This window comes from Ascidia mentula, chromosome 6 (genome assembly GCF_947561715.1).
Source record: "Ascidia mentula chromosome 6, kaAscMent1.1, whole genome shotgun sequence".
In the NCBI taxonomy this organism is placed as follows: Eukaryota; Metazoa; Chordata; class Ascidiacea; order Phlebobranchia; family Ascidiidae; genus Ascidia; species Ascidia mentula.
This window is the reverse complement of record NC_138571.1, coordinates 11,253,769-11,269,252: the sequence shown is the minus strand read 5'-3', so window position 1 is coordinate 11,269,252 and position 15,484 is coordinate 11,253,769. Positions and strand designations below refer to the sequence as shown.

Below are 15,484 nucleotides of genomic sequence, written 5' to 3'. Positions count from 1 at the left end.
TACAACAATGCACAATGGTGAAAAATAGGGCTGGGCAAGCAAATAAATTTACATTAATCACGTCGGAGTCACCAGTTAAATGTAGGATACTTGGCCTAACACTTATTTTCTGATTTCATGACGGTTTCGCCGCAACATGACGACATTTTACGCGAATACGTCTTCAGTGTACGGGCACCTTTGTGCTTTCTCTGAGTCGTGTTTTCTTCCTTACGAAAGCTTGCTTTTTTTGTTTTTGCTGCCGGTCTGTGTCCAAGCTTTGCTGCAAAATTCGTTCTTTGTTCTTGGTTTTTTAACTGGATTCCGGCATGTGTTTAGCTGAAATTTGGCCATTATGCATTGAATTAGTAGGTTGCTTTAATTATACGAGATATCTTTAGTCCTGGGTCCTAGTTTTTTTTTATTAGTCCCTTGTCCCTAAAATTAAATTGATGAACACGTTTTATTTCAAAAATGTTGTCGACAGTTCCCAGAAAATGCGCATTTTTAGACTGTTTTGAAAATTCGAATGACGGTGTTTGCATTTTGTGCAAAAAACCGCTGCAATTGTAAGACATGGTCATCGATAAAACCTGAAAGGTTGTTAGGTATTGCGTCCATGCAAAAGGTGAATAAATTAATGTGCTTCCATCTGTGAGCGACATGTTTGGACTTTGATTCGAGCCAACAAATATTGCGTGACAGCGAATGTTTACTTTTGGGCGAGCAAACTTAAGGCCACGTATTGTTTTCCAGGCGAAAGTGTAAGCTCGAAACACTAATGTTTTTTTTAGTTGAAGTTGGAGTGCTAGACTCCAATTATTTGTGTGTGGTGTTCAATAATGCTTATATAAATCAACATATAGGCATTAACTATCAAATAGGTTAGCTTTTTTGGATCAACCATCTATATATCGTACTTTATGTGACAAGTATGTTCTAATGGTAAAACAGATTTTGTTAAACTATGATCTTTGAGTAACTGTCCAGACTGTGCTTTGAGGTATTAACATAACTATGCAAACTTGACAACCGCACAATGGAGGAGACCAAACCAAATTCTCAAGAGCAAAATATTAACAATATTAACTGTGAGGTAAGCAGTTGTTAGGGTTATAGGCTTACATCCATACAGAGTACAACAATGCGCAATGGTGAAAAATAGGGCTGGGCAAGCAAATAAATTTACATTAATCACGTCGAAGTCACCAGTTAAATGTAGGATACTTGGCCTAACACTTATTTTCTGATTCCATGACGGTTTCGCCGCAACATGACGACATTTCACGCGAATACGTCTTCAGTGTACGGGCACCTTTGTGCTTTCTCTGAGTCGTGTTTTCTTCCTTACGAAAGCTTGCTTTTTTTTGTTTTTGCTGCCGGTCTGTGTCCAAGCTTTGCTGCTGAATTCCTTCTTTTTTCTTGTTTTTTTGACTGGATTCTGGCATGTGTTTAGCTGAAATTTGGTCATTATGCATTGAATTAGTAGGTCGCTTTAATTATACGAGATATCTTTAGTCCTGGGTCCTAGCTTTTTTTTATTAGTCCCTTGTCCCTAAAATTAAATTGATGCTCACTTTATTTTAAAATTGTTATCAACGTCACCAGAAAATGCGCGTTTTTAGACTGTTTTGAAAATTCGTACGATGCAGTGTTATAATTTTCAGTAAAAACCGCTGCACCTGTAAACCAAGGCATGGACATCAATGAAACCTGAAAGGTTATTAGGTATTGCGTCCATGCAAAAGGTGAATAAATTAATGTGCTTTCATATGTGAGTGTTATGTTTGGTCTTCGACTCGAGCCAACAAATATTGCGTGACAGCGAATGTTTACTTTTGGGCGAGCAAACTAAGGCCACGTATTGTTTTCCAGGCGAAAGTGTAAGCTCGAAACACGAATTTTTTTTAGTTGAAGTTGGAGTGCTAGACTCCAATTATTTGTGTGTGGTGTTCAATAATGCTTACATAAATCAACATATAGGCATTAACTATCAAACTGGTTAGCTTTTTTGGATCAACCATCTTTATATCGTACTTTATGTGACAAGTATGTTCTAATGGTAAAACAGATTTTGTTAAACTATGATCTTTGATTAACTGTCCAGACTGTGCTTTGAGGTATTAACATAACTATGCAAACTTGACAACCGCACAATGGAGGAGACTAAACCAAATTCTCAAGAGCAAAATATTAACTGTGAGGTAAGCAGTTGTTAGGGTTATATGCTTAGGCTACATCCATACAGAGTACAACAATGCACAATGGTGAAAAATAGGGCTGGGGATGCAAATAAATTTACATTAATCACGTCGAAGTCAACAGTTAAATGTAGGATACTTGGCCTAACACTTATTTTCTGATTCCATGACGGTTTCGCCGCAACATGACGACATTTCACGCGAATACGTCTTCAGTGTACGGGCACCTTTGTGCTTTCTCTGAGTCGTGTTTTCTTCCTTACGAAAGCTTGCTTTTTTTGTTTTTGCTGCCGGTCTGTGTCCAAGCTTTGCTGCTGAATTCGTTCCTTTTTCTTGTTTTTTAAACTGGATTCCGGCATGTGTTTAGCTGAAATTTGGCTATTATGCATTGAATTAGTAGGTCGCTTTAATTATACGAGATATCTTTTGTCCTGGGTCCTAGTTTTTTTTTGTTAGTCCCTCGTCCCTAAAATTAAATTGCTGCACACGTTTATTTCAAAAATGTTGTCGACAGTTCCCAGAAAATGCGCGTTTTTAGACTGTTTTGAAAATTCGAATGACGGTGTTTGCTTTGCGTGCAAAAAAAACGCTGCAATTGTAAGACATGGTCATCGATAAAACCTGAAAGGTTATTAGGTATTGCGTCCATGCAAAAGGTGAATAAATTAATGTGCTTCCATATGTGAGCGACATGTTTGGACATCGACTCGAGCCAACAAATATTGCGTGACAGCGAATGTTTACTTTTGGGCGAGCAAACTAAGGCCACGTATTGTTTTCCAGGCGAAAGTGTAAGCCCGAAGCACTAATGTTTTTTTTAGTTGAAGTTGGAGTGCTAGACTCCAATTATTTGTGTGTGGTGTTCAATAATGCTTATATAAAACAACATATAGGCATTAACTACCAAACTGGTTAGCTTTTTTGGATCAACCATCTTTATATCGTACTTTATGTGACAAGTATGTTCTAATGGTAAAACAGATTTTGTTAAACTGTGATCTTTGATTAATTGTCCAGACTGTGCTTTGAGGTATTAACATAACTATGCAAACTTGACAACCGCACAATGGAGGAGACTAAACCAAATTCTCAAGATCAAAATATTAACTGTGAGGTAAGCAGTTGTTGGGGTCATAGGCTTACATCCATACAGAGTACAACAATGCACAATGGTGAAAAATAGGGATGGGCAAGCAAATAAATTTACATTAATCACGTCGGAGTCAACAGTTAAATGTAGGATACTTGGCCTAACACTTATTTTCTGATTCCATGACGGTTTCGCCGCAACATGACGACATTTTACGCGAATACGTCTTCAGTGTACGGGCACCTTTGTGCTTTCTCTGAGTCGTGTTTTCTTCCTTACGAAAGCTTGCTTTTTTTGTTTTTGCTGTCGGTCTGTGTCCAAGCTTTGCTGCAGAATTCGTTCTTTTTTCTTGATTTTTTAGCCGGATTCCGGCATGTGTTTAGCTGAAATTTGGCCATTATGCATTGAATTAGTAGGTCGCTTTAATTATACGAGATATCTTTAGTCCTGGGTCCTAGTTTTTTTTGTTAGTCCCTTGTCCCTAAAATTAAATTGATGCACACGTTTATTTCAAAAATGTTGTCGACAGTTCCCAGAAAATGAGCGTTTTTAGACTGTTTTGAAAATTCGAATGACGGTGTTTGCATTTTGTGCAAAAAAAACGCTGCAATTGTAAGACATGGTCATCGATAAAACCTGAAAGGTTATTAGGTATTGCGTCCATGCAAAAGGTGAATAAATTAATGTGCTTCCATATGTGAGCGATATGTTTGGACTTCGACTCAAGCCAACAAATATGGCGTGACAGCGAATGTTTACTTTTGGGCGAGCAAACTAAGGCCACGTATTGTTTTCCAGGCGAAAGTGTAAGCTCGAAACACTAATGTTTTTTTTTAGTTGAAGTTGGAGTGCTAGACTCCAATTATTTGTGTGTGGTGTTCAATAATGCTTATATAAATCAACATATAGGCATTAACTACCAAACTGGTTAGCTTTTTTGGATCAACCATCTTTATATCGTACTTTATGTGACAAGTATGTTCCAATGGTAAAACAGATTTTGTTAAACTATGATCTTTGAGTAACTGTCCAGACTGTGCTTTGAGGTATTAACATAACTATGCAAACTTGACAACCGCACAATGGAGGAGACTTAACCTAATTCTGAAGAGCAAAATATTAACTGTGAGGTAAGCAGTTGTTAGGGTTATATGCTTAGGCTACATCCATACAGAGTACAACAATGCACAATGGTGAAAAATAGGGCTGGGCAAGCAAATAAATTTACATTAATCACGTCGAAGTCAACAGTTAAATGTAGGATACTTGGCCTAACACTTATTTTCTGATTTCATGACGGTTTCGCCGCAACATGACGACATTTCACGCGAATACGTCTTCAGTGTACGGGCACCTTTGTGCTTTCTCTGAGTCGTGTTTTCTTCCTCACGAAAGCTTGCTTTTTTTGTTTTTGCTGCCGGTCTGTGTCCGAGCTTTGCTGCTGAATTCGTTCTTTTTTCTTGTTTTTTTAACTGGATTCCGGCATGTGTTTAGCTGAAATTTGGCTATTATGCATTGAATTAGTAGGTCGCTTTAATTATACGAGATATATCTTTAGTCCTGGGTCTTGGTTTTTTTTTTATTAGTCCCTTGTCCCTAAAATTAAATTGATGCACACGTTTTGTTTCAAAAATGTTGTCGACTGTTCCCAGAAAATGCGCGTTTTTCGACTGTTTTGAAAATTCGAATGACGGTGTTTGCATTTTGTGCAAAAAAAAACGCTGCAATTGTAAGACATGGTCATCGATAAAACCTGAAAGGTTATTAGGTATTGCGTCCATGCAAAAGGTGAATAAATTAATGTGCTTCCATATGTGAGCGACATGTTTGGACTTCGACTCAAGCCAACAAATATGGCGTGACAGCGAATGTTTACTTTTGGGCGAGCAAACTAAGGCCACGTATTGTTTTCCAGGCGAAAGTGTAAGCTCGAAACACTAATGTTTTTTTTTAGTTGAAGTTGGAGTGCTAGACTCCAATTATTTGTGTGTGGTGTTCAATAATGCTTATATAAATCAACATATAGGCATTAACTATCAAACTGGTTAGCTTTTTTGGATCAACCATCTTTATATCGTACTTTATGTGACAAGTATGTTCTAATGGTGAAACAGATTTTGTTAAACTATAATCTTTGATTAACTGTCCAGACTGTGCTTTGAGGTATTAACATAACTATGCAAACTTGACAACCGCACAATGGAGGAGACTAAACCAAATTCTCAAGAGCAAAATATTAACTGTGAGGTAAGCAGTTGTTAGGGTTATAGGCTTACATCCATACAGAGTACAACAATGCACAATGGTGAAAAATAGGGCTGGGCAAGCAAATATATTTACATTAATTACGTCGAAGTCACCAGTTGAATGTAGGATACTTGGCCTAACACTTATTTTCTGATTCCATGACGGTTTCGCCGCAACATGACGACATTTCACGCGAATAGCCTACGTCTTCAGTGTACGTGCACCTTTGTGCTTTCTCTAAGTCGTGTATTCTTCCTTACAAAAGCCTGCTTTTGTTTTTGCTGCCGGTCTTTGTCCAAGCTCTGCTGCAGCATATGTCCCCTCGTCCTTTTTTTTTGTTTTTTTACTGGATACCGGTATGTGTTTGCTGAAATTTGGCCATTATGCATTGAATTAGTAGGTCGCTTTAATTATACGAGATATCTTTAGTCCTGGGTCCTAGTTTTTTTTTTATTAGTCCCTTGTCCCTAAAATTAAAATGATGCACACGTTTTATTTCAAAAATGTTGTCGACAGTTCCCAGAAAATGAGCATTTTTAGACTGTTTTGAAAATTCAAATGACGGTGTTTGCATTTTGTGCAAAAAAACGCTGCAATTGTGAGACATGGTCATCGATAAAACCTGAAAGGTTATTAGGTATTGCGTCCATGCAAAAGGTGAATAAATTAATGTGCTTCCATATGTGAGCGACATGTTTGGACTTCGACTCGAGCCAACAAATATTGCGTGACAGCGAATGTTTACTTTTGGGCGAGCAAACTAAGGCCACGTATTGTTTTCCAGGCGAAAGTGTAAGCTCGAAGCACTAATGTTTTTTTTTAGTTGAAGTTGGAGTGCTAGACTCCAATTATTTGTGTGTGGTGTTCAATAATGCTTATATAAATCAACATATAGGCATTAACTATCAAACTGGTTAGCTTTTTTGGATCAACCATCTTTATATCGTACTTTATGTGACAAGTATGTTCTAATGGTAAAACAGATTTTGTTAAACTGTGATCTTTGATTAATTGTCCAGACTGTGCTTTGAGGTATTAACATAACTATGCAAACTTGACCACCGCACAATGGAGGAGACTAAACCAAATTCTCAAGATCAAAATATTAACTGTGAGGTAAGCAGTTGTTAGGGTTATAGGCTTACATCCATATAAAGTACAACAATGCACAATGGTGAAAATAGGGCTGAGCAAGCAAATATATTTACATTAATCACGTCGGAGTCACAAATTAAATGTAGGATACTTGGCCTAACACTTATGTTCTGATTCCATGACGGTTTCGCCGCAACATGACGACATTTCACGCGAATACGTCTTCAGTGTACGGGCACCTTTGTGCTTTCTCTGAGTCGTGTTTTCTTCCTTACGAAAGCTTGCTTTTTTTGTTTTTGCTGCCGGTCTGTGTCCAAGCTTTGCTGCTGAATTCCTTCTTTTTTCTTGTTTTTTTAACTGGATTCCGGCATGTGTTTAGCTGAAATTTGGCTATTATGCATTGAATTAGTAGGTCGCTTTAATTATACGAGATATCTTTAGTCCTGGGTCCTAGTTTTTTTGTTAGTCCCTTGTCCCTAAAATTAAATTTACGCACACTTTATTTCAAAATTGTTATCGACGTCACCAGAAAATGCGCATTTTCAGACTGTTTTGAAAATTCGAATGACAGTGTTTGCATTTTGTGCAAAAACCGCTGCAATTGTAAGACATGGTCATCGATAAAACCTGAAAGGTTATTAGGTATTGCGTCCATGCAAAAGGTGAATAAATTAATGTGCTTCCATATGTGAGCGACATGTTTGGACTTCGACTCGAGCCAACAAATATTGCGTGACAGCGAATGTTTACTTTTGGGCGAGCAAACTAAGGCCACGTATTGTTTTCCAGGCGAAAGTGTAAGCTCGAAACACTAATGTTTTTTTTAGTTGAAGTTGGAGTGCTAGACTCCAATTATTTGTGTGTGGTGTTCAATAATGCTTATATAAATCAACATATAGGCATTAACTATCAAACTGGTTAGCTTTTTTGGATCAACCATCTTTATATCGTACTTTATGTGACAAGTATGTTCTAATAGTAAAACAGATTTTCTTTAACTACGATCTTTGATTAACTATCCAGACTGTGCTTTGAGGTATTAACATAACTATGCAAACTTGACAACCGCACAATGGAGGAGACCAAACCAAATTCTCAAGAGCAAAATATTAACTGTGAGGTAAGCAGTTGTTAGGGTTATAGGCTTACATCCTTACAGAGTACAACAATGCACAATGGTGAAAAATAGGGCTGGGCAAGCAAATATATTTACATTATTCACGTCGAAGTCACCAGTTAAATGTAGGATACTTGGCCTAACACTTATTTTCTGATTCCATGACGGTTTCGCCGCAACATGACGACATTTCACGCGAATACGTCTTCAGTGTACGGGCACCTTTGTGCTTTCTCTGAGTCGTGTTTTCTTCCTTACGAAAGCTTGCTTTTTTTGTTTTTGCTGCCGGTCTGTGTCCAAGCTTTGCTGCTGAATTCCTTCTTTGTTCTTGGTTTTTTAACTGGATTCCGGCATGTGTTTAGCTGAAATTTGGCCATTATGCATTGAATTAGTAGGTCGCTTTAATTATACGAGATATCTTTAGTCCTGGGTCCTAGTTTTTTTTTATTAGTCCCTTGTCCCTAAATTTAAATTGAAGCACACGTTTTATTTCAAAAATGTTGTCGACAGTTCCCAGAAAATGCGCATTTTTAGACTGTTTTGAAAATTCGAATGACGGTGTTTGCATTTTGTGCAAAAACCGCTGCAATTGTGAGACATGGTCATCGATAAAACCTGAAAGGTTATTAGGTATTGCGTCCATGCAAAAGGTGAATAAATTAATGTGCTTCCATATGTGAGCGACATGTTTGGACTTCGACTCGAGCCAACAAATATTACGTGACAGTTAATGTTTACTTTTGGGCGAGCAAAGAAAGGCCATGTATCATTTTCCAGGCAAATGTGTAAGCTCGAGGCACTAATGTTTTTTATCTAGTTGTAGTTGGATTATCAGAACCCAATTATTTGTGTGTGGTGTTCAATAATGCTTTCAACATCACTTACAAGGAAATAGGCATTAACTTACAAACTGGTTAGCTTACTTTTGGATCAAACGTCTTTGAATCAGACTTAATGTGACAAGTAGGTTCTAATGGTAAAACAGATTTTGTTAAACTATGATCTTTGATTATTTGCCCAGACTGTGTTTTAAAGTATTAACATGACTATGCAAACTTGGTAATCACACAATGGAGGAGACTAAACCAAATTCTTCAGAGCAAAATATTAACTGTGAGGTAAGCAGTATATATTTATTTTTTATAAAAAAAAAATCATAAAACATGCCTCATTTGTGACATGTTTAGAATCTTTATATTGGAACTGAGGAGCACCACCATCAAAATGAATTTTATTTGGTAAAAAAAATTGAAAATCTACAAATCGTCCAAAACATTCAACATAACGTTCAAATTGCTGGACCAAGTGCACAACAAGCTATGGAAGCAGTTCCCGAACAAAGTTTGTACTGGTTATAAAATTACATACTAAAAATATTTTTATTTGTATCAGAGCTATTTGGGTAATTGTCACAAAACACGAAAATTAGCCTGCTAAGGTGCTTTCACTTACTAAAGTAGTTTCACAATTTAACAGTCAGCATGTGATGATGTTTTTGGTCCAAGGTGTGCATCCATTTATCAAACATTGTTTGCTTTTCAGACAGGACAAATAGAGAAGCAATCAATGAAGTGGTTCAGTACCAAGAGAAACACTTGGGGGCAAATGTTTTGTTACCTGCTCAGTTAAATTCCACTGCAATTGACCTTCCAGTTGTATATCCTACCTTCATAGCAACCCAGTTTTATGATGGGGTCGAAGATGCAAGTGAAGTGTTTGGATCCTCAATAGTAAAATCTTTCGGTAAAAACTTGCAAAAAGGCCATAATGTGCCTTTCAATGAGTTAGTTAAGTTAGTGAGCGAAAAAAAGTTTACTGCACTGATTGGGCAACCTGGGTGTGGCAAATCCACTGCATCCAAAATGTTAATTAGGGCTGTTAATGACCTGTTTCCAATCCATTTGCGGTTCATGGAAATGGGATACAGTGACAAGCTTACTGCACGGCAGCTTTTAATGGATTACCTTTTTCCTTGCCTTGATAGCAGCACTAGAAAAAATGCTTTTGCATGGATGGTTAACAATCCAGAAAAATGTGTTTTTATTATGGATGGCTATGATCAGGCTGTTTGGAGTCTTGTAAATGTAAAACCAATAAATGCTTCTTATGACACACCACTGTCTATTCAACAACTAGTAGCTAATCTTTGCAGCAAAAAGTTTTTCAAGGACTCCAGGCTCATCTTCACTTCAAGACCCCATGCAATGATCACCATTCCGTCTGAATTACGTCCAGATGTCACCATTTACATTCAAGATCTTTCAACTGAGAGCATGAAAAAGTTGTTCGATGCCTATGCTGGAGAAAAGAGTGAACAACTCTGGAATATATTAAACACAAAAGCCCCCCAATTACTTAATTTATGTCATAATCCCATTCTATTACAGTTTATAGTAATTGTGGGTCTGTACAGCAGTGCTGATGACCTCAATTCTGTAACTACTGTTACTGGACTTTTTATGGCAATCCTGGAGCATTTAAGGCATTCAAATCATGCCAGAGGCCTGGATATCAACAATCTATGGGAACCGCTTGGCAGAATGGCCTATAAGGGTATGCTACGAAGGAGTGTGGTCTTTACTATGGAAAACCTCAAAGAAGAAGGTCTTGATGACATGAATGCTCAAGATTTTGTGATAGTCGTGGCTCGTCAACTTGGATTTAATCAATGCCTGTTTGATGGTGACAAAATTATATATTTTTGCCACCAGTTGTTCCAGGAGATTTTCACGGCCAAGTATATCAGCACCTACATGCCAGAAGAAGAGTTTGAGAAAATGATCGATGATGTGGTAGCTGGAGGTCAATGGAGTATGGTTAGGAGGTTTTTATGTGGTCTCATGCTGGGAAAAAGTACCAACCAAAGTATGAGCTTTGCTTTTGAGCTTATGTATACAATAAAGGAAATGTTTATAAAAATATTATTAAACTTTTTAATGTTGATAAAAAAAGGCTAAACCTTTATGTCCACCAATACCATATTCTTAAGTACTGTTTTTGTTTAGAAAAATCATCCATATTTCTGAACAAAATGATGGAACATGTCAATGGACTTCTTACAGGACTGAACAGATCTGTTGGGCAATCAGGTAATGTTTATGTTAAAATAGAAAAATACTTGCTAGTCTACCAGCTAGCATGTGCCACGGTCACCAGCTGCACTGATGAGACCTTCCAGGTCGAAACAGTGTGTAAACCTGTCTGCAGAAAAATACTTGTTTTTGAGAAAAATTGGGTTTAATTATTGAAACAGTCCAATTCATGGACCTGTACAAAAAATTGCAATCCTACGCATGAAACACCAACAAACTGCCTTAGTCACAGAAAATTTTGTGTTACATCTTTCAGCCTACCCTTCCTACCTTCTGATTCCGCACTTTCTCAAAACAAACTTATAATCACAGTCACTTTGAAATGTTTGTTGTGGATGATTTTTATAGGAATTTAGAACAATCCGTTTGTAACACAATGCTATTACTTTGCCTTTAATAATTTTTTTCAGAACTGAAAGAGTGGTTTGTTGATTTATTGGAAGTTTCTGATGAGTTGGTCTATGAATTGGTAAACAGTGTTCCTGCTTGCTTTATATTTGATGTGAATGATTTTGACACAAACATCACAATTCATGCTATTACGAGGATTTTAGCTAAGTTTCAGCAGCCAGTGTTTCATGTTAGCATTTACGAAGATAAATGGATCAAGCGTTTATTGCCAGCATTACAAGAAATGCAGTGCAAGGTAATTATAATCGCACATTTTTTTTGGTGACTGTTAAAATATGTTGTATTTTTACTTTAATAAAATTTGGTATCATTGTTATTTACCAGTTCAGTTACCAACCGATGATGACTGTAATTGTCAGTAAATAATCCTGGTAACTGTTGTTTGTTGTGTTTGACAGATTAATACACTCAAAATATCTAAATGCCCATTACTAGGGGAACAGATTGAGTATATTTTACCACATGTACGAAGAAGTGATGAATTAACCCTTGGATGGTGTAACTTAAAAGATGTGAGCAAAGTTTCAGAACAAATGAGGAAAAGAGATTCCAAGGTTTGTATATTTGTACACAAGTAAACTGGGGACCGTGAAGACATGACAAGAATAGGTAAAGTTTTAAGTTTACTATAAATCAAGGTTATTGTGTTATTTATTTTGTGTTGTCTGTTCCCTTTCACACTAATTAGGTGTAAAAAATATTGTTACTTCATACTAGTGGTCCAAAAAAAACACAGATTCACAGGTGAGTTTCATTGCCCAACAAGTTTTGGAAAACCTGTTATAAGATCATAATGTTTCAAAGGAACCTTAGTTTATACATTGATTTTCTGTTTCAAATTGTTTTTTTAAATTATTGTTTAACTATAAGCCAAATGTGCATGCTAGTGCTTTATATTAGGTTACAAAATATATAAAATTGCTTTACAGCTATAAAAAGGAGTTATACAATTACAGATGCGTTTTCTAGACCTGGGTTACAACCCAATTTGTGATGATGGTTTACAAGAACTTGCAACTTGTGTGGATAAAACTGATGCCTTGCTGTTAGAAAAGTGCCAAGTGTCTAACATGGGGCCGCTAACTGAGTCTATTGTGGCAAAGAAATGCATGGTAGTCCCAATAATTTATGTTTGATGTTAACTCATGGATTATAATTTGCAATCTTTAAAATTACCTGATTTGTTTCTTAATCAACATTTAATCAAAAACTAAATTTATGTATGAAACAAAATTTTTCTTTATTTTTTAGCTTACACGACTTGTGCTTTCAAAAAACCCAATTGGAAATGATGGAATGAAACTTCTTGCACAATGTGTTTTTTACATACAGGAGTTGTTTCTTGAGGGTTGTGGAATAACCGACTTGAAACCTCTGACTGTAACTATGTCACAACAACAGACCAAGGTGTGATTTACTTGTACATTGTTGTATAAATGACTTCAAGATGGTTTTTAATGTTTTACATACATCCAAGTTATAAACCCCTGTTGTATAGAATGCTCTGTTTTAGATAAGGAGACTTCTTCTTCCTGGAAACTATATTGGTAACGAAGGAATCAACCAGTTATCTTTATTTATTCATAAACTTATGTTTTTGGATGTGGGAAATTGTGGTGTAACTGATGTATCTACATTCTGCAAAGTCATTAGTGGCCGCAGGTCAAAGGTAAACAGTTCCAAAAACCTTGATTCAGATTATTTTAAATACCGAGTTTTACATTAGAGTTTGCTACTTTTTTGGGGTAATGGATTTTTCACCCTAAGGTTTTTGACCTGTGGGTCATGACAATCATGGGGTCGCTAAGCAAAGCTTTGAGATTTTTGTTATACAACAATGATTTACAGATTTGTCTGCATGGTATTTATCAAATTACCTTTGTCTGCAATTGCTTACGGTGAATTAAGTTACTGGGATTATTTCATTGACAAGATCTTTGAGAATTATTTTTGTTCAGAAAACACTGTGACATGTTTTGCTGCAATTTTATAAGTGGGTCACAGATTAGATCAATTTGCTTTTTGGGGTTGTGATATGAAAAAGTGAAAAACCACAGATCTAAAGTTATCGGATGGATTTGTATTTTCTTTATACTTACTTTTATTTAGATGGAGTTTGTTGGCTTGCGCCAAAATAAAGTTGGAATTAATGGGGCTGTCCATCTTTCCACCTGCTTGAGTAAGATTGAAACATTATTTGTCTCCAAAATTTATGTGACTGAAGAAGGCGCTGATATACTGGTAAGATTTCATTCATAAAACAGTGAACTGATGATACAGTGGATAGGGATATTTTATTTATTTTCTTTAAATTCTGTCAACCCGCAAACTGACTGAATTCAAACGATATTAGGAGGTCATGGTCATGATTTGTAGGTCAAAGACGCAAAATAGAAATAATATTATAAACAACTTTTTGACCTGCAATTTGTAAAATAACAACATTAGGATTATGTGCACAAGAGCCACAATAATAAATGAGAGCTGTATACAGTTGTACATACTGTTTTGACCTATAAAGTTTCTGCGCTAGCTTTTAGATTAGCAGGCACACAGATTTCCACTTTGTGGCACCTTCCAGTCATTTGTCGATCCGTTGGGTACTCAAAAAGTTACCAAAATAGAATTGTGTTTGGTAACCCATTTGGTTCCTGGTGAAACACTAAATATCTTCTGTATTTTGTTTGGATTTTGATTGTTGACTTGGGAATTGAAAAGTTCATGTAAAAATTCTATGTTCTTGTTTTGTAGAATTCGGCCAATGATAAAAAACCCAAAGATGAACGTAAGTTGCTTGGTTTATTTTGTTTGTGAGTTACATGCAACTATGTTGTTTTACCTTGTTCAGAATCCCGCATCATTGACGTGAATTCTACTCTTGACCCTTTTGAAGTGGTTCTTGACATTATAAATTTGCTGAACCCCTTGGATCCTCCCCAAGCATTTGCCAAACCCTGACAATATAAAGAATAAGAAAAGCAAAAATAGCAATAGCTTAATTAGAACAAACAAGCTTAAAACAAAGCAGAAGAGAAATTAAAATTATGTAACACAATTATAATGAATTTGGGTTACTGTGTCCAAGCAAAGTCATTTTCCCATGAACGATGTTATGTTTTTTTTTGTTTTACTGCAACTAGAATGCAATGGTTTTCAAAGATGGGTCGGGGAGAAAAGTCCGGGATTTTGAACTCGCATAATATTTCAAAGTTTTTACACCCGGGGTCGCTCTATAAAGCATATCTATCATGGGAATGTTTTTTGATTGAACCACAGTACGAAACAATATGTTTTAAATGCCGTTTTCTTTTTTTCTGAAACATAATGCTGTCATGTATATGCTGATTGTTTACGTCAGCCATGACTACGAACGATTTTCAAATTCACGCAATTGCCCAGAAATTACTATCTAAACTCATGCGAGTACAAATAGTTGTCATGTTTACAATTGCAATCCAACCTCCCCGTGCCTGCGTAACTCTCTGCAATTAATTTCAAAAAAAAAATGTGACTGAAAAAATGATGATTTTTTGTAAATCATTGGACCTTAGTCTAACCCCTGAAGCGTCCCCATCGAACCCAGGTTAAGAACCACTGTTCTACAGCACTGTTCTACAGCACTTTTTTTGCTCCATTATTAGTTTTAAAGAAGGATAGGTTTGCAACATGTTTAACTAAAACACAGACGATAGCAAAGCCAACGCCTTATGCAAATAAACGTTGGTTTGAACAAGCGCGTATTTTCTGGGCGTCCTAAAAAAGACGTCACAAAGTATTTAGGAATAGCTTTTTCATGGTTTTAAATCTACTTATGTAAGGTTGGCCCTATTTGATATTTCTAATATATGAATGCATACACCTGTCTTTTGGCTGTCTTTGAAAATAATGCCAAAGTGTAACTTGTATTGCAAAAAATCGTTGGAGCTTGAATTTGCTGTAGACTATATATTTCTACCCTCTCATAACTTTCATATTTATCATGGTTCTTGTCATATAATATTTGTCAATGAATCATTTTTGTTCCAAATAACTATTGGGCAAAGTTCAATGGCTTTAATCGTGTTGGTAGGCGTTGTTTATTGTTTAATGTGAAAAAGAATGTAAAGATGTAGTTTGTTACGAAATTGCTGTTGCGGCCAGGCTGCAATTTAAAAATGTATTGCTCTTCTGTTTTAGTGTAGCTCACTTTGAAATTGCGTTATACCTGATGAAGTCTAGCCGCATGGCAGACGAAATGTCGAAGAAATACAGC

At 36.3% G+C, this 15,484-nt stretch overlaps 2 protein-coding genes across 2 annotated transcripts; both read left to right on the top strand.

Annotated features, from left to right (window-relative positions):
- Positions 1 to 8,751: 8,751 nt before the first annotated feature.
- LOC145907190 (nucleotide-binding oligomerization domain-containing protein 2-like) lies at positions 8,752 to 12,368 on the top strand. Its single transcript, XM_082994622.1, has 7 exons — positions 8,752 to 8,847; positions 8,917 to 9,070; positions 9,272 to 10,594; positions 10,735 to 10,818; positions 11,232 to 11,467; positions 11,631 to 11,786; positions 12,189 to 12,368. Exons 1-7 carry the CDS (start codon positions 8,800 to 8,802, stop codon positions 12,366 to 12,368), a joined length of 2,181 nt encoding a protein of 726 aa, XP_082850748.1. The 5' UTR covers positions 8,752 to 8,799.
- Positions 12,369 to 12,537: 169 nt separating this feature from the next.
- Positions 12,538 to 14,213, top strand: LOC145906552 (uncharacterized). The gene is made up of 5 exons (XM_082993985.1): positions 12,538 to 12,639; positions 12,746 to 12,901; positions 13,342 to 13,473; positions 13,984 to 14,017; positions 14,081 to 14,213. The coding sequence occupies exons 1-5, from the start codon at positions 12,619 to 12,621 to the stop codon at positions 14,188 to 14,190; spliced, it is 453 nt and encodes a 150-aa protein (XP_082850111.1). The 5' UTR covers positions 12,538 to 12,618; the 3' UTR covers positions 14,191 to 14,213.
- The last annotated feature ends 1,271 nt before the right edge of the window (positions 14,214 to 15,484 follow it).

Bases quoted from the DNA above. Each gene is read 5' to 3' on its own strand.
- LOC145907190 (XM_082994622.1), top strand. From the start codon at position 8,800: ATGGAGGAGACTAAACCAAATTCTTCAGAGCAAAATATTAACTGTGAG. The intron at 10,595-10,734 runs GTATGAGCTTTG...GTTTTTGTTTAG, and splicing joins GGGAAAAAGTACCAACCAAA to AAAAATCATCCATATTTCTG. The intron at 11,787-12,188 runs GTTTGTATATTT...ATACAATTACAG, and splicing joins TGAGGAAAAGAGATTCCAAG to ATGCGTTTTCTAGACCTGGG.
- LOC145906552 (XM_082993985.1), top strand. From the start codon at position 12,619: ATGTCACAACAACAGACCAAG. The intron at 12,640-12,745 runs GTGTGATTTACT...GCTCTGTTTTAG, and splicing joins TGTCACAACAACAGACCAAG to ATAAGGAGACTTCTTCTTCC. The intron at 14,018-14,080 runs GTAAGTTGCTTG...TACCTTGTTCAG, and splicing joins TAAAAAACCCAAAGATGAAC to AATCCCGCATCATTGACGTG.